Source organism: Astyanax mexicanus, chromosome 8, assembly GCF_023375975.1.
Source record: "Astyanax mexicanus isolate ESR-SI-001 chromosome 8, AstMex3_surface, whole genome shotgun sequence".
Lineage (NCBI taxonomy): Eukaryota > Metazoa > Chordata > Actinopteri > Characiformes > Acestrorhamphidae > Astyanax > Astyanax mexicanus.
In genome coordinates, this window is record NC_064415.1 from 35,336,003 (window position 1) to 35,354,840 (window position 18,838).

At 35.4% G+C, this 18,838-nt stretch overlaps 1 protein-coding gene and 1 non-coding gene across 2 annotated transcripts; both read left to right on the forward strand.

Moving 5' to 3' along the window:
* The first annotated feature begins 806 nt into the window (after positions 1-806).
* On the forward strand, positions 807-878 carry trnaa-ugc (transfer RNA alanine (anticodon UGC)). The gene has a single exon. It is a non-coding gene; the product is annotated as a tRNA-Ala (tRNA).
* Positions 879-2,174: 1,296 nt separating this feature from the next.
* Positions 2,175-8,336, forward strand: mrpl15 (mitochondrial ribosomal protein L15). The gene is made up of 5 exons (XM_007231077.4): positions 2,175-2,374; positions 4,466-4,623; positions 4,726-4,891; positions 5,650-5,773; positions 7,864-8,336. The coding sequence occupies exons 1-5, from the start codon at positions 2,270-2,272 to the stop codon at positions 8,199-8,201; spliced, it is 891 nt and encodes a 296-aa protein (XP_007231139.1). The 5' UTR covers positions 2,175-2,269; the 3' UTR covers positions 8,202-8,336.
* The last annotated feature ends 10,502 nt before the right edge of the window (positions 8,337-18,838 follow it).

Below are 18,838 nucleotides of genomic sequence, written 5' to 3' on the forward strand. Positions count from 1 at the left end.
GTGAATAGCAAAATTATATAGACATTACAAATAAATAACTCCTATATTCTTTGTTTTTAATCTTAATCTTGCAATCTAACTATATAACTTATTTAAAGAGCAATTTATACTCTTGAACTGTGTTCCACTTATGATCAAAATGACCGATACAATCCCTTTTGTACAATGTACTTCGTTAAATAAAGATACAAATAAAACAAAACAAAATATATATATATCTTTTCAAAACCAAAGCATTTTAATGAATTGTCCTAAACATAAAAAATGTGTGTTAATTTTTGTACAGTGAAAAACAATAAATATACATAAGTAAAAGGCACTTGAATGCATTTACAATAGCATCTTGATTTTGTAGACAATAATTGCTTAGTATTTTGCAAAAAGTGAAAACAAAATGTTGTATTTGTAGTTGTAACATTTGATCTTATTTCTTTTTCAGCTTTTATTGTTATGCTAATGAATATCTCAACAGAGTATAAATCCTGTAATTACATGCAGTTTCTATTACCACTCTCTTGTGATGATTATCAGACTTGATATATTGTAACGTTAGTTTACATTAGTTAAACTAACCTAGCTAACACGAATGAAAAAGTGTCAGCATTAAGAGCCCTGTAAAATACACTCATTAGAAGCCGTGTTAAGATTCATGGACCAATTTCATTTAAATAAAAAAATGCATTTAAAATGTTGTGTTGACCAGGATTATATAAAGTTTGTGTTTAAATTCTAAACAGAATTGAAGAAAGCAAAATAAACGGGTGTCTCATGTTAAAGAGGCGAGAATCCGCGCTCTAAGTCTATATGGGGATGTAGCTCAGTGGTAGAGCGCATGCTTTGCATGTATGAGGCCCCGGGTTCAATCCCCGGCATCTCCATGAGGATAATTTCTTTTTTATAATGGCTCATAAATCTTTTGCAAAAAACGCATAAATCATGTATTTTGCCAGAAATTACCGGGTAAAAAATATTCACCCATTTGTAATTTTTCAAACAGCACTCAGCAATTCGTATTCATAGACAGCTGGCAACAATCACTGATTCTTTTGACCGACTCCATGTAACGTTATTTATATTTTAATTACACGGTGGCGTAATAAATATATGCATATACATATATTTGTACTTTTTATAGTTTTACAGCTTTTCTGCTTAAATGTTTTTTTATTGGCGCTAAAGGAGAACTGGTTTATGGAGATGATATGAGTGAAAAACGCTAGAGGGAGCAATCGACTGAGTCCTGAATGAATGTGGGTCAATGGTGCTAAACGGCTAAAAATACGAATTAAAAAAACTAACTACCTGTTTGTGTAGGAAATGTATTCCTTTTATTAAAGTTTAATAAAGTATTTAGCTAAAATATCCAAAGACACCTACACGTGTTTGCCCTTTTTATACAATAAAAGGGTTTTGCAGCGAGGATTGCTGGAGCTAGAGTTTATTTAATTATTTATTTAACCTTTATTTAACCAAGAGGTCCCATCAGATTAAAATCTCTTTTTTTTGAGGGAGACCTGGGCAAGACAGCACACCATTTACAGGTAAAGAAAGTTAAAACAACGTGTTTAAATAAATAAAAAAAACTTTAATATAACCACAAAGAAAAACAGTACAAAACAGAATGCACTTATGAGTAGAAATTGCATGTTTCCATCACATAATTCTTTACCAAAGTTTAAACCCACTCAAGGAAGCCAATTTGTTTTGAAGGTTATTCCAAGACCATGGTGCAAAACAGGAGAAAGAGGTTCTGCACCTTGTATGGAAGTCTCAGAGTGTAATAAATTCAAATTCGATTACATTTAAAACGCTAGTTAGACTGTTTTACTTCCATAACCTTGTAGTTGAGAGGCGACTACACCAATATGATGGGAGTTTGCCCAACAGATCTTCATAAATAAAAAAGTTAGTTACCAGTGTTGCTGTCTTCTCCTAACCAGAGTTGAAAAGCTTTCCAAATTCTGTATTTGGTACTGAAACATGTTATAATGTTTTAATTTCAGGAAACGAGTCCAATTTACATTATACAATGTATTCAACATTTTTAAATCTCTGATTTGTTCAGTTAATCATTTTAATCCCATTCGTTTTGGACTCATTTGAGCGCGCCCTCTAGTGGTCCATCTACCAAACAAACAGACCCAGAAGTGGGATTTCTCCTCTCGGGCTGAACCACGTGCTTCTCCGCCATGACACTCGCCCTTGAAAGTTGACGGGTGCATAGATGTGTGTGTGAGACTGTGTGAGAGTGTGTGAGTGGGTCAGAAAAATGTCTGTATCCAGGACTGGAGGAGGAAAAACTCTGGATATAGTGAAGAGTTTACCGCGGATAACACTAGCCAATCTTAGACCCAATCCTGGAGCGAGGAAGAATGTAAGTGCTGGTGTTGTGCTGGAGCTCTCTGTAATGTTAGCTAGCTAAGCTAAGCTAAGCTAACTAGGCTAGCTGACATTATATTAGCTTCTAAGTTAGCATCTCAGCCAGTCCAGCTCAGTGTTGTACAGATATTCTGTTTATTAGCTGTAGGTCCAGGTTTAGATATATCTACAGTGTTACAGTATTCTTTCCATACTGATATTCTCTTCATCCCTGCTGAAATCTGGCAACCTTTAGATGATTAGAGGCCAAACCTGGTCTTTAATGGTCAAGGTGGCTGAGAAGCTGGTCATGCAGTAAAAGAGCTCTGTACTGGTAATCCAGTTGGGAAAACTAGTTTTTCACTGTACATTTCACCTGAAACGCATTTGTGATTTTTAGGCCTGTCATGATAAGATTTTTTTTGTAGACGATATGCCTTCCCAGAAATTATTGGTATAAACCATATTATTGTCATTTTAAGAATATTAAATACCACTGCAATACTGAGAATAGAATAGCATAACAAAGCGATTATACCCCTTTAAAGTCAACTTAATTTTAATTTATCATAGTTTGGGGAATATATACTTTCTTGCTGTTATGCAGCTCTGGATTTTACCAAATTGAAACACTCTGGAATATTATAACCAAGAGGAAGATGGATGATCACAAGCCATCAAACCAAGCTGAACTGCTTGAATTTTTGCACCAGTAGTGGCATAAAGTTATCCAAAAGCAGTGTGTAAGACTGGTGGAGGAGAACATGCCAAGATGCATGAAAACTGTAGAAACTCCATTTCTCATTTTCTGCAAATAAATGCTCTGAATGACAATATTTTTTATTTTGTTTGAGCAAAATCAGAGAAACTAATTCAGAAACTGAAATCGTCTCTTAATTTTTTTCCAGAGATGTATAGTGAACAAACATACAAATAAACACATTAGACAATATCACGTTATTGAGGTCATGTCCATTTATTGTACGACAACTCAATATTAGGAATATTTCAATCACAATTTTTCCCTCTGAGTGAGTTTAAGTATCTACCGATACTTTGGCAGTGAAGAAAAAAAAGAACCCATGCAAGTTGTTTTGGTTTCTTTTTTTTTTTTTTTTTAGCTTATTTTTATATATATATTTATTTTTTATTATTATTGAAACGATCAAAACATACCATTTTATCACAAAAATGTGTTTGTGAAAATCTTATATTGGACTAGGATAATAATTTCTTAATAAATATAATAGTGTAAACTTAATGCATTAAAATAAATCTATTGCATTTTTTTTATTTACTTCTACATTAAAACCAAAACCACTAGTGGAAATATCAAGCAGTGAATGTTTGATTAATCAGAGAGACTATATCAAGAACTCAAATAAACACTACGCCTGTCACAATAATTACATTATTAACTTATCATACAATACATGGACATGACCTTAATAATATGTTATAATCGTGGTCATGATTGTGTTTATTTTAGGGATGTCCCGATCCGATTATGTGATTGGAAATCTTGGCCGATCTCGTAATTTTCAAAGGATTGGAATCGAGTGGAAAAGATTCTGATTCAGATTCCTAACACACACATACACACACACAAAAACATAGACACACACTATGATGCTACACTGGCTGATATTTTCTCCATTAAAGCTCTCAGTTAAACTCAGTAACTCAAATTATTACAATATTAATACAATACGTACTAACATGAATATAATTAAATTTGTCCAATCTAACACTGATTCTTTTATTTACATTTAAATATCCATTTATAAAAGCTTAAACGCTGGTAGGCAACATTGTTTAAACATACATGTAATGTTTAATATTTGCATTTGTGATTTTATAGTTTTTGTTTCTTTCAAGTAAATAAAAAAAAAATGCCTTAAATATATTGTTTCCATTACTATATTTAGTAAGCAACTATTATCCTGGCATAGCATAATTGACAGAATAGAATAATCCTATTGAAACCAACCCATATCAAATTTGTGCCATCCTGTTCTGTCTGTTTTCTTACATACTGAAGCATTGCAGATGATAGATTCACCATGTCTGTGGCCGTGGCTCATATATCTACCATGTGTGTTAACAGGAGAAGCGCCGGGGTCGTGGTATGCATGGTGGGAATAAGAGTGGACGAGGACACAAAGGTGAACGACAGCGTGGGAACCGTCCACGTCTGGGCTTTGAAGGGGGACAGACCCCATTTTACCTGATCATTCCTAAATATGGCTACAATGAGGGACACAGGTAAAATAAAAACATTTGCGGTTTTACCTGTTTTTCCTTAATAAAAGAAATTTACACTATCTTAACCATTATTATATTTTTCTCGGTGTGTTTTTTCTTTAGCCTGCGGCAACAGTACCCTCCACTGTCTCTGCGGAGGTTGCAGTATTTGATAGATTTAGGCCGGATAGACCCGTCTCAGCCTATAGACCTCACCCAGCTGGTTAATAGTAGAGGGATCACAATCCAGCCTCTCAAACGAGACTACGGTGTTCAGCTTGTAGATGAGGTATGTTCACATTCACAGTATATTTTACTTTCAGGAAATCATCATTTCACCAGATGATGGTTTGTTCATTTGTTAGTATCATTTGTTTAGACAACACAACTTGTCTACACACTGTAAAGAAATATTGGCAAGAGAATAAGCCTCTCTAGAATCATTTATTATAAATCTACTTGTGTATGAAATCTCTGGTATAATGGTTCTCCATCCAGTATATTTGAGATGAGCTAATAATAACACTGATATTAAAACAAGCAAATAGTAAGCAGGTGTATCAAAACTTTTGTCCATAGAGTGTATGTGGTTCAAAATATACATTGATTTGGGTTTTCTTGATTTTGGTGTGGTTTATGACCAGGTTTTATTATATTTCTCAGCTACTACTATTCAGGTACTTCTGGGTTCAGTCTGTTATAAAACAAAAATCACTCATTCTGGAAATATTGTTTTTAGGCTCTGAAACAGGTAGGCATTTTGATTTGGCTTTAATCTTTATTAGTAATCACATAGTTTATAGCACCTAAAATACTATATTGTAGTACATCTATTTTTAGGGTTTGGTTTTATATAGTGTTTTAGCCTACATAAATAACATGTCACTGTTAAAAAGATTCCCCTTCATATATACCAAGCTGCAATATGTAAGGAGTCAGATTGTCCAGAAGGTGGCAGCAGTTAGTCATATGTTAGATTCTAAAGTTAAAAAGCTTCTGCATCCTGAGGAGACTTGACTAACATGTTTCTTTCTCTGTATTTAAAAGGGAGCTGACATATTCAGTGCTAAGGTGAATCTGGAAGTACAAAGAGCATCTGAAGGAGCCATTGCTGCCGTGGAACGCAATGGTGGAGTAATCACAACCAGCTACTACGATCAGCGCAGCTTACGTGAGTCAGCAGCATAAATGCATGCATACATGCACTACTTTAGCACCAAGATAACCGTGTAAAAACACTGTTGAGTTATTTGGAAATATTGTCAACTTAAAACTTTAAAGAAAAATCTGAAAGTAATTTTGGGCTTGTTCCGACACATACAGGTGCTGCACAGAGTTGAGTAATGCTACAAAATGACCTTTTTTGGACATAAAGAGCATTTATGTCACCTTCTTCTAAAACTTTAAAGGACCATTTAACCATTAAGCTCTTGCAAAAGTGTTTTTTGTAAAAAAAAAAATGTGCTCAATGATCCCTTAGTATCACTTTTATTTTTAAGATATAAGATTAATATTAGTGCACTAGAGCTTTGAGGCTAAGGTAGTTCACCAGCTGTGGACCAGGTACAACTGCACATACTTCACTATGATCTCGGTTAAACCAAAGGCTAATTTATGGTTAGCACTGATACGGACAGAGCCTTCTTTTAATACTCTGTTTTTTTGTTTTGTTTTTTTTCGTTATTTTTTGGTCACATTCTCTGAAAGCTTAAACTAATTCTCAGAAATTAAACTAATGGCAGACTATTTATACAATGTTTACAGAAATTTAAAACACCCCTGCCTCTTTTATATTTGATGCAGTTAGTGTGTTGTCACTGGTTAGACACTGACTCTAAGCTGCCCTCCTGTGGATGTATTGCTTAACGTCCATGCTAAAGTAAAGGACACCTAGAAGTATGTGGGCAGTAGGGGTCAGACGTGTATAAAGCACTAGAGACCCAGATTTATGTATAAGTACAAGTGCTCTATCAAAAAAGTGACTTGACTAGAAGTTAGTGTTCTTTAAGCGCACTTATTGAAAGTACTTGAGTATTGCAAGTAGTTTATTAAAAAAGGACTACTGAAGTACTGAAAGTAAAAGTACAGTACTGTGTTTTGTAGTTTTTACAGAAAGCAGTGGAAAATTCTCAGAGCAAATAGCAGAATAGGAGCTTAGCTGTTTTATTAAAAATTCATCTTGATGGCTTGCTTCGCTAAGTGATAAGGAGCTTCATCAAACCCGGTGACAGCGCAGAGCATCTACAGCTCCAGCTTTAGTAATACTGTGGGTTCATAACATGTTTTATTGTTTAATGCAGTATAAAAATGTATCAGAGTATCAAAGTATAAAACTCATCGTAAATATGTAGGGAAGTAAAAGTGGAAGTAAGACACCAATACAGCATTTTAGTATTTAAGTACAGTAATAAAGTAGTTCTAATATGTTACTATACATCTAAGTTTAGAGTAAAGTCTAATTTGTATTTGGGTTGCTTTATGGGTATTTTTTGTATAGTTCTTTATGTCTGCAGTTTATATAAATGCCCATTTAAACAAATTTTATCATTTATATTGGTTCCTTTTTTATTATTTTATCTCAAATTCTTGCTTATTAACAAAATAAAAAACAAACAAAAAACTTTTTAAAAACTTTTTTTTTGTTCACTATGTTTACCTTCATGGCAGTAGTATATTCTTGAAATTATTCAAATATCGCCAAGAATATTATTACCACAAAAATACCCTGAAACATATTGATGGTAATTATTAAGCTTTTATTGCTGTGGTTTTGTTGCTCATATGCTTCACTGTAAAGCCAAAGAGTAAACCCAGCCATTGCTTTTAAGCCTGGAAGTCACAGCTAGTGTCTTTGTACTAAAATGCTCTGGGTGGCTAGCTGGACCTGTAAAAGCAATGCTAGCCAGCTCAGGTGTCTGTTAGCTGACGTAACAGAACTTATTACTAATATTAAACTGATATTAATTTATTTGCAAATTGAAAAGAAGCTCTGTCCAAGTTTTCGGTGTCTCAGAGAAAGAAAACAAATGCTTGAATTTTCCCTGCCATTACTGTTAACATTGTGTAAAAGTGGATCCAAGCCAAAGACGTCAGAAATTAGAAAGGACAAAATTGGGCAGGCTTGTAGAAATGTTAAGGGATGAATTGCATCATGCTGTATAATAGCTGCTAATTGGTTGTTCACAAGTTGTTTGTTATTAAGTGGATGAAAAACCCTATAACAGCTCACAGTAATGCTAACATGTGTGTTTGTGTGTCTAGAAATCCTGATTAAGCCAGTGCCGTTCTTTATGGCTGGCCAGCCTATTCCCAAGCGCATGTTACCTGGTGAAGTCCTTCTTCCATACTACATGGATGCAAACAACCGAGGATACCTCGCTGATCCAGAGAAGATCCAGGCTGCCCGGCTCGCGCTCGCAAAGAAATACGGTTACACATTACCAGACGCTTCTGTGGAAACAACATGTAAAATGTTAGCAGAGCGGAAAGATCCCCGACAGATCTTTTTCGGTTTGTCACCAGGCTGGGTAGTGCACATGCCTGAAAAGAAGATTCTTAAACCCACTGACGAGGACTTGTTGCAGTACTATAGTTCTTAACTCTGAAGCCTGAAGATGAACAGTCAGTGTCGCTTAAAGTGACAAAAGTCCAGACCTATTCCTTTGACTCATCTTTTGAATATGTAAATATGTATTATTGTTTACATTCATTAATAATAAATTGTTACCATGTGACCGGTTTGTTTAATTTTAAACAGATGTGAGGATTATCACGAAAACAGAAAGTCTAGTTACTGTTTTCAAGACGTATCTGTAATGATTCACTTTTTCTATCGATGGTGAAAGTAGCCTTTCTGAAGCAGCCTCTCTGAGAGGTAGTGGCAGAAGCAGTGTGGAGCGGAGCAGGTGAGCGGGAAACAGGAAAAATAAGAGCCTTCAGGGCCTGAAAACAGGAACCAGCTGCGGTAGCGTGGGTCACTTTTGTGTGTGTACGTACAAGGCGAGTAGCTTTGAGCATAGTAGCCTATTACTCATCTACAGCTGTGTCCGGGCCTCTACAATCAACCGGCACAGCAGCACTTCACTAAAACAACCAACCAAAACCCAGGCAAAACCACTCAGACACAAACACTTACAGCCTACGGAACTGTCCCTTCACATCAAACGCATGTTACAGACACGTTTCCTGAATATTTTCCAAAGGACCATCATGATTGCTTCACACAGCATCCGCAGGCGTAACGCGCTAACCTGAGAAAACGTTCCTTAAATTGTTTTCAATCTCCAACATAAAATGTAAAGAATCCACGTGAATCATAGAAACAGCTGGAATGATGTGTGAAGTTCTTGCACCATAACATGTAAAAATATGGTGTGCTGTTAGTCATTATTTTTCTATGAATCATGTAGTAACTTAAAAGTGTTAAACAAACCAAAATACTCTGTGAACTGTGAAGCATTTAGGTGCTTTTATATCTGGGGTGCTGTTAATGTTTTTTGAGGCTTCTGAGGCTGCTAACTGATAAATCCTGTGCAACAGAGGAAACTTTTGCACTTTCTTTCCTGATTCAGTCCTGATGAGAGCCAGTTTCATCATAATGTTTTTGATGGTCTTTGCATCTGCAATTCAGGATACTTTTAAGTTCTTGATTTTTTTTTTCAGATTGACTGACCTTTTTTTCTTTCTTCAAGTATTTTTTTCATTACTTAGTTGAGTACTACTTTATAGAATCTAAAATATAAATCATATTCTGGGGAACAAAATACTAATGATTTTCTTTATAGTTTTGGATGAATTAAGAGTTATTCTACAGTGACAAATTGTAAAAAAATAACGAAAAATCACAGAAGGTAAGTTGTGTCCAAACTTTTGACTTTTAAAGAGTATTAAGTCCTAAATTTAAAAACATGGTTCAATCAGATTTTCTAATCCTGTTGTACATTTTTTAAAATGACATTTTTAGTAGTTAGTAACCTAGGATATATTAACATTTTAAATAGTTAACAAGTCAAATTACAAACCAATTCATCAATTCACTATATTTCAACAAGTGTCAGTTTTCACACCAAACACTACAAATTATAAATGTATTTTTCCCTTACCACATTTGAAGGAATGTGTTTCTTAAAATAAAGCTTATTAGTGTGTCTAATAGTGGCACTTAAGTACTTTGACATTACTACATTAACTTATCTCAAATATCCTGAATGATAATGGACACTGGTTTAGATCTGCATGTGGAAAAATCTTCAAGTAATAAGTCTATTGCATTCATATCAGTGACTGTACTTTATACAGTATAACAGGAAGTGTGGGGCAGTATAGGCAGTAGTTAAAACTCAAGCAAAACATGGCCACTGCTATTTGCATCAGATGAAAAGAAACTCTGGCATTATTACACTGTATACAAGTCATTTATAGTGCTGCAGATTAGTGAAATATTCATTCACATTTTTATACAAGCATCAAATTTGTTACAAATACTCTTATAGACCTACCTTTTTTAAAAAAACACATTAGCCACGCAAAAAAAAAACAAAAAACAGAACAATATGGCCACCTTTTTCCAAGCTGGCCACTTTCTATTTGTTAGTTTCCCCTGATTGTGTGATTGTATAATCAATTTTAAATGATCTAGGTCTAAATATAAGATATTGAAAAACTGAAATTCTAAATGTTGTGAACGTTATGAAGGTATAAGCTAATAAATTGTAAAACATTGTGTGTTTTGGACTGAATTTAAAAGTCAGTGCTTCATGTCTTTTTAAGTATTTTTTGAGTTCATAACTTACAGATCAGTAGGGCTGTGGAATAGAACTCCTTTACTTGTCCTGATGGATTACATCAATTTTGATGGCTGTTCAGACACAGGAACTCTGTGACTTATGCATATATGAAAATGCAAATGGAAAAAACATGAGACATAAAAACCAACATAGATGAGTGCGGGTCAGTATGACTGTGGACCATAGTTTGTGGACCTTCCCTGGAGGAGTGCACACAGTTTGTTGGCTGCCTTGCAAAAGGAAGGCTAGGCTTTGATATGAGCAAAAATTAATGGAAGTCAAAGGGAGGAGGAAATAAAATGAGAAATAAACAAAAACAACAGTTAATTTCTGATTAGCCTGACCTGAGATAGTGTATCTGAAATGGTGCAAATCGGTCAAGCAGAAGTGCAGTCGATGGGTGTGCACATTTGCTCCTCATCCATTCTTAATGGACAAAAGTGAAATTAACAAAGTTTTTAAGGAAACCCCGCATGTAATCAAAAACCTGTATAAAAGCATGCAATACACCATCAGAACAAACAATCTGGAGTTGGAACGATGTTTATATCATGAAAAATGCAGGACTAATTATGTGGCAATGAAAGTGACCACGATAATAATAATATTAACATAATTAACAGGTTAGTTGCGCATATAGCCAGCATTTTGGATTTTGTCATGAATTTAGTCATGCCACGTTACACATAATGTGATGCCCAGATTATAAAAATATGTCCAGCCATTAAAAAAAAAAAAACTTTATTTCACATTTAATATGGCAGACATTTTTCAACAATCTTGGATTTCCAGGTGGCTAAAGTACTTGACTGGTAATTTAGGACTTAATCCACAGCGCTATTTTACACTGACATTTACCTTCTTATGCCTTTTTATAAGTTTATAAGTATAATATCACAACCCTCTCCTGAACTACCCTATAGTGGATGTACTGCTTAATTTAACAGCCATGCCAAAGAATCCAGTGTCATCTTTTATGACCAACCAGCCCATTCAAGTTCCCTGATGGATCGCTAGATAGTTCCCAACCCTGCTATTTCATCAGTTACCTTATTTATTAAATCCTCATTTTTATTGTTTTATTTTTTCAGTAATAGAGTACAGTGTAATGTTATTAAATATATTTTCAAAGGCCATCTATTGACCTTTAGCAACAAACAGCCCTAGTGCTATCCAAATTTAGCAGGCCTAGACTATATAGGCCTAAGAGTTGACATATTTCAGGCCTTTTAGTGAGGGCACATTCATCTTTCTTCTGAGTTGTTTTATTGTATTTGTGAGGTTAGCGCTGTCTATTTATAGCACAGTTACAGATACTGACCCAAGGGACTTGACTTCAGCTGAACTTTATCGACGGAAGCACATGTTTGTGTTGTTGGTGTGTGTGAGTGGAACAGAAATGTGTTGCCTGCTTAGTGTAAACCAACTAATAATTCTCTCTCTCTCTTTCTCTCTCTCCTCTCTCTCTTTCTCTTTCTCGCTTCTTATAAACAGAACTGTACTTGTTATCTCATTATAGCCTAGATGTTGATCACTATACACACAGTGAAGGCTCATTTTTTAGATGAAAACTCAGGGTGTCTTTTCCTGTAAAACTGTTCTCCTGGGACTCTCTTGGGTAAATGCCTGTACGTTATTTTGAGTTTACAGTGGTTATAAAGGCTCTGAAAGGCGTGTGCTCTGTGCGGGCAGCGTGAGGCACTGAGGGACAGAAAGGGCAGGAAAAACAGGCCGAGTCCTTTCAGCCCAGCGTATGTGTAAATAAAGCAGAATCTCAGGAAAGCGACTCACAGTCAGTGTTTATGAGAGAACACCACAGCTTATCTACAAAGGAGCAGAGAGGCAGTGTGAAGGTGCTGAGATTGGAACACTGAGAATATGATTGTGACAGAGTGTGTGTGTGCGTGTGTGCCTGTGTGTGTGCGTGTGTGCCTGTGTGTGTGTGTGTGTGTGTGTGTGTGTGTGTGTGTGTGTGTGTGTGTGTGTGTGTGTGTGTGTGTTTGAGAGGTAAATGTTCATATGAGCACAATTTTGATACCTTTCTTGTGTCCTCAAGTCCTCAAGTAGTCGTTAACTGGCTGTAGATTTGGTCCATTAAAATAAACAAACTCAAATCAGAAGGAAGGAGACAGTATAGAAAATGCAAATAAACATTTATATTGGATTTTATCTGACAGATGTTTCATGTTTTGTCTAGGCAACTCCATTTCAATTGGTAATTTCTGCATTTTGGGCCTGCAACACATTCCAAAAAAAGAGGGGATAGGATGGGACATTGTCAACAGGTGACTGTATTCAGTATTTGATCCCCATTTTTTCAACTAATGCATGGGAAAATTATGCATATTTCTCCCTCTACTGTGCATCCAATAATTTAATTGATTCAAGGAATTGGGATAAATATCAGTACACAAAGTACAAGGGCACAAACTTAAGCTAAACACTCAGATGGCACTACATCAATAACTGCTGTTAAACAAAAGCTGATAGACAAATTGACAATAAAGGGTTAATTTACTGTACAAAAAGGAAGCTTTATATTCTCTGAGTTGTACAATATGAATACTGATATACTGTTAAATGCAGAGTTGCAAGGAAGTTAAGGAGTGCATACATTAACTGAAAAACAATAAATAACTACTCTGATATCAGGAAGTGGCAGAATTTTTGTAAATAACTTTCAAGATTCAAAAATTCAAAAAAATGTATTGTCATGTGCACAGTAAGAAACAAGTTTCCTCGTACAATGAAATTCTTTCTTTGCTCCTCGCCAAGTATCCCGCGTAAAGATAAAAGTAGAAAATATACAATAAAGAAAAAAATAATCTATCTGAATATAAATATTAAATTGGTGTTAAATTTACATCCAGGATGGCAATATATACATAAAAACAGTAATGTGTTATGGATATTATTTACAAGTAAGTACATGTTATCTACAGCAGTGGAATATGTAAAAAGTGCAAAACGTTTTGAGGAGTAAATAACTTTATTGACTTCTAACGACTATTATATATTATACTATATTTTCTTTTAAGTGCTAGTAACTATTTTTGGCACACAGTTTATTCTTTGTGTATTTGTCTCTTTAATAACAGTCTTATGACAGTGAGATACACTAGTGAGAAATCATTTTTGAAGGGTATCTCAAATAATGAGATACAATCACTTCACTTATGAAATGACAGTAAACAAATCATACAATAATAAACAGTTAGTCTGGTCAGTTGGTCAGTTCCAAGGAGTTTAATCTATTAGACTCCAAATTAATTTAGCTGCAATAGATCAGACAAGTATAAGCCCAGCTTAATGAGACAAGCCAGTGTCTGATGGAGAAGAGTTTTATCTGCCATACCGATCTCCAGTCTGAGTGGGCCATTATTAGCTTTACTGCTGTCGCCTAATTGAATCTCAGAAGCCAGACCCAAAATAATTCCAAACAAAGGTGGATGGCAGGCCGTGTAAAATCTTCGCCTTTGAGTTTCCTTATGTGCGTCAGACATTCATGCCACCCACTAATTAACTGTGGAAAAAAGTTGATTAACTAACGAAAGCCACTAAACTGGTCTGGCCGAGTCTGTGGTTCTAAGAGTTCTCTGATCCTGAAGAGAGTTTTCAGAGAGAGAATGAGTTCAAATATTGTAATATTGTTCACTTGAAGCCTATTTTTGGCCCTGATTATTTCAGGCTATTGTGTGTGAGTGTGTGTGTGTGTGTGTGTGTGTGTGTGTGTGTGTGTGTGTGTGTGTGTGTGTGTGTGTGTGTGTGTGTGCGCTCACATTGTATTTTAGTCTCTTTGTGCTTTGTGGGAACAGAAAGTTCTTACAGTGCTGGAAAACATCAACACTGTGAATTCTGTCATGGTGGGGATTCTTTCTGGTGCTCATTTAGATGCTCTTAAAGGTAATAAAAAAAGGTTACATTTATATACACTTTTGTATATCACTTTACTGGAGAAGAAAAAAAATCACCTTGCAATATAATATTAGATGAAAATCCATGTCAAAGTCATTTTGGAATATTTCTATTCAGACCCAATGTAAAGAAACACTGCCAGATTCAAATGATGTAACAAAAAGAAAAAACTAAACATCAAAATTGAAGACACAGCACTTTTGCATGTCAGAATCATTCCTAGCAACCAAGTAAAGGTACAATGTTTTGATTTGACAGCAGTTTAATTTCCTAGAACAATAACACAACATCAACATGCTGTTCTATGGAATTGTGTATGTGTGTGTTCTGGCATGACTCACTGTATGCATGTGTGTTAGTATGGGAGCTGAATACAGTGCAGTAGCCTGCTGTGGCATACAGTAGTTGATCACACTTGGTTGAGAGGTGAACAATAGCTTGAGGAGGGCCACAGGCTGATAATGTGGTCTTATCATACACTCCGAGCAGAATACAATTCAGCATTAGCACTGAATGCTTTTGAGTTATAAATCTTCACACTTCAAAGGATCATACGCTCCAGACCTGCACCCTCGGCTAAGGCGGTGAAAGCGGGATGAAACGAAGGGTCAGCAGGACGTCTTCCGTGAGCTGGAGTGAGGAAGGGCTTTTTATACTGAGTCAGATGTTTATTATCCAGTAAATCAAGAGGGCTTTCCGTTCCATACCTTTTTGCACTTTGAACATGTTGCTGAAATTTAACCCCTATAGTGACAAGGGCCTGCTTGAAGACCCTGTTTACTCCTATGTCTATATATGTGGGATTTGTAGTCTTTACTGAATGTATAGTAATGAATAAACAATATGCCTACAGGTAACTGAATGTGCACTTTACAATTTACTTCAATTTGTTTTCGCATATTGTTATGACATGCTAAGACAGGTTATGTGGTTGTGGGTGGGGGGTATTATTTTGATCAATTTTCAAGGCAAAAACTTAAGACGTCCAGGAACACAGGGGAAGCATACAAAATGATGACTTTATAAATAGCATTTCACCAAAGCAACTTGTTTTAAAAAAAACAATGACACATTTGTTGTTTCTATTACATTATCTTACATCATTTTTCCTATACAAGTTAGGAATCTCACAGAAAGGAGCCCACTGGATGAGTGTGGTTGAAGCCTTCTGCCCCACAAGCGGCCCACAGGAACAAAAACAAGAAGAAGATTTTATTTACATGCATAGTTATGTCCTATGTTCCACACATTCCAATAAAGTTACTGATACATGAGTTAGAAAAACACAGGTTGGGTAGACTGTTTTGTGAACTTCAGCAATGGTATCATTTGATGTAATTTAATGAAGGATTGATTATATAAACAGGGACAAACTGAATGGGAGCTGTAAGTACTGGAATTTCTTAAGGAGAGGTAAGAAAAGGGTCAAGCTAATGCACTCACATAATATTATTTGTTTATATTTAATTAAATTCAATTCAGTTTTATTTATACAGAGCTTTTTACAACAGAAGTTGTCACTAAGCAAATTTACAGAGAAAACGAGTCCATGCCTCTTGTGAGTGAGCACCACAGTGATGCCAATAATTGTGGTGACAACAATGGCAAGGACACTCTCCCTTACATTAACCCTTTCGGACCCTGCATCCATTGCAATGGACATGGGGTGTTTTCTTTTTTTTCTTGTGTCTATTATTCATCAGAATAGACATTATTAGCCAATCAAATAGCATATTAGCCCTGCCCACTGCAATGGAAAACTAAAAATCTGCACAGTAAAGTAAAGCATGGTTGCATTCCAGCTAATCTTTTCCCATCATGTTATGAGTTTTTTTTTTCTGATTAGAAACAATTTGTGAAAATATGTATGTAGAATAAATATGTATTTAAATATGTATAAGAAAAAAGGTGAGTTATATGAAGTAAAAATAAAATAGGTGTTAAACAAATGACTCCACTTTACAATAAACAGACAAAATACAAATTATGTCTGATTTTTATTTATTAATTTATTAATAATGCATTATTTTTTATACATTGAATTCTGTTTTTAAGTGCATTACAGGCAGAAATTAGCATACTTATAGTTTTTCATCACTAAAACATGAGTCAGGTCTGAAAGGGTTAAGAGAAGGAAACCTTAGAAAGAACCAAGATCAGTTTTAGGAGATATTAAACAACACGTTACATAGTTGTATCTCTAAACAGACAACTTTACAAGAGGAGGTAAAACAAGTTTAGAATTTTTTTTTTGTGAAAAATCCCACAAATCTGTTCTGTTCTGTTTGTAAAAACACCAGATCACAGTAGAACAGATAGAGATGTTTTAATAAGCAATGTGACATAAAATTTGACATATCAATGTATCAATGTTACTTGTATTTATTCTGCCAAGATTTCAAGATATTTAATTCTGATTTTCACATGTGCCTAAATGTCAGTGTTCTGCCACTGCATGAAAACAAACCTGTGTGTGAGTGTGTGTGAGTGTGCTTGTGCTTGTTTAGTGTATTATCTGCTTTAAAAGGTGGGGTGTCGTTGTATTTCACTAATGAGCGCTCTGCAAGCAAAGTGCCCCGGGGGTCTTGTAATCCTGTGCATGTGTGTGTGTGTGTGTGTGTGTGTGTGTCTTACAGGCCAGACTCCTGTTTGAGGAGGGGGCGTGGGGACAATACACTCACACTGTGTTCATACTCACCTGCTTATCAGCTTCAGTGGAGAGAGAGAGAGGCTGAATTGAATAGTGTATGTTTACCCATCTGATTCCATGGCCTGCTGCCACAATACAGAGCAGATACAAACACAATGGCCATTTAATGCAGCACTGTGTGGAGATGCTGCAATATCTCGCTTTCTCTCACACACACTCTCATTGGCACACAGTCACTGACTTTCTAACTCACTCATTCATTTACTCACTCACACTTCTTAATACGATAAAGCCCTGTATGGAAATGTGGCCCACAGTATGTTAGTTAGTAAAAGCACTGCTTAGCCATTACTTTTCTCTTTCTCTTTCAAATGCAATGCTCACATGCATGCCCATGTTTTGTAAAAGGATGCACAACATATAAACAACAAACTTGTATAGCAAAGAATTAGAAACATACATACAAATGTACAACTTAAAACCTGAAATTTCCCCTATAAAAGTTTCATTAGACAAGATATTCCCTTCAAACCAGTTCAGTAGATTCTGTTCAGTTCAGATGTGATTCAAAAGCTTTAGTCCATTCTGAGTCTGAGACGATGACACTTTTACTGAACAGTGTACAGTCAAACCAGTTCAATCACGAACACTCCAGCTCCTCGCTCCACAATATCCAGTCCGGTTAGATCCATCCAGTTCTACAAGCCCCAGTGTGTCCGACCCTCTGTATCCAGAAGAAGTGATCGGTCAGTGAGGAAAGAGTGTCAGGCTCTCCACAGCTCCTCGCTGACAGCGTCCGTGCTCTGTTCTGACACTGTTCCGCTCAGTCTCATATATGTCCGCCGTCCAATACAATGGAACATTGTGTTCAAGACAATCCCCATTCATTTAGCACAGAGGCCATTCAATCACACACAGTCTTGCTGTGGATTACCACATTCCCACTCATTCCAGCCAAGAGCCAAGGGTCAGCACACACACACACACACACACACACACAAACAACCAGAAGATTGGTTGCAATTGATTAATCTATAGATGACGTCTTGATCAATAAATTCTTGATGTTCTCAATGATACATTTTAATATTTATTTTTCCATACTGAGAAACATGTAAGCTAACAATGACTTCAAGTTGTAAAACAACAACTGAATTGTCTTTATTTAATTCAAATAGACACAAATAAATAAATTTTAGCTAAAAATAAAAGCAGTCTAATTGTTTTAAAAAGTTAAATATAAGTTGATTGCTTTTTATTTGATTGATTAAAAATGAAAAAACAACCTCCTAACACCACATGCACAACTTGGCAAATCAGCTTGCCTATTAAAATGTATAAAACATGTTCTAAAATGATAGTATGCACTAGTGTCCCTGTTTCTACGTAAACTCAAATCCACCCCGTTCAGTCTAGGGACTTGCAGCCTGGTACTGCAGTGCATCCTAAATATTTATTCCACTTTGAATCAGTGTAATCTAGAATATTATGAAATTTACTTTCAAATATTCTAATGGATTCAAAATTTTCAAATCAAATTTAGATATAATGTCAATAATCAAATTGAAAATTAAAACATATATTTGAAATATACAATTCATTTTAAAAATAAAGGACAAATTATTGAATCCAAATATTGTTCATTTTGAATATTACAACCAGTCCATATAAACCATTCTAATGAAATATTTAGCACTTTGTAAACAGTCTCCTACAATAGAATTTTTAGAACCTTTAGACAGTGGCTATTTTACTCCAAGATTACACAAGTGAATATAGATACTAGATACATATAAAGTGCTTACATGCATATTGTTGGTTGCACAAGGTTGCCACTAGGCAGTCATATTTCAGGCTATCATTGAAGTAATACATATCACACACT

Excerpts from the sequence above, each read along its gene's own strand:
- mrpl15 (XM_007231077.4), top strand. The coding sequence starts at position 2,270 with ATGTCTGTATCCAGGACTGGAGGAGGAAAAACTCTGGATATAGTGAAG. Across the intron at positions 4,624-4,725 it reads GGCTACAATGAGGGACACAG|CCTGCGGCAACAGTACCCTC; the intron begins GTAAAATAAAAA and ends TTTTTTCTTTAG. Across the intron at positions 5,774-7,863 it reads CTACGATCAGCGCAGCTTAC|AAATCCTGATTAAGCCAGTG; the intron begins GTGAGTCAGCAG and ends TTGTGTGTCTAG.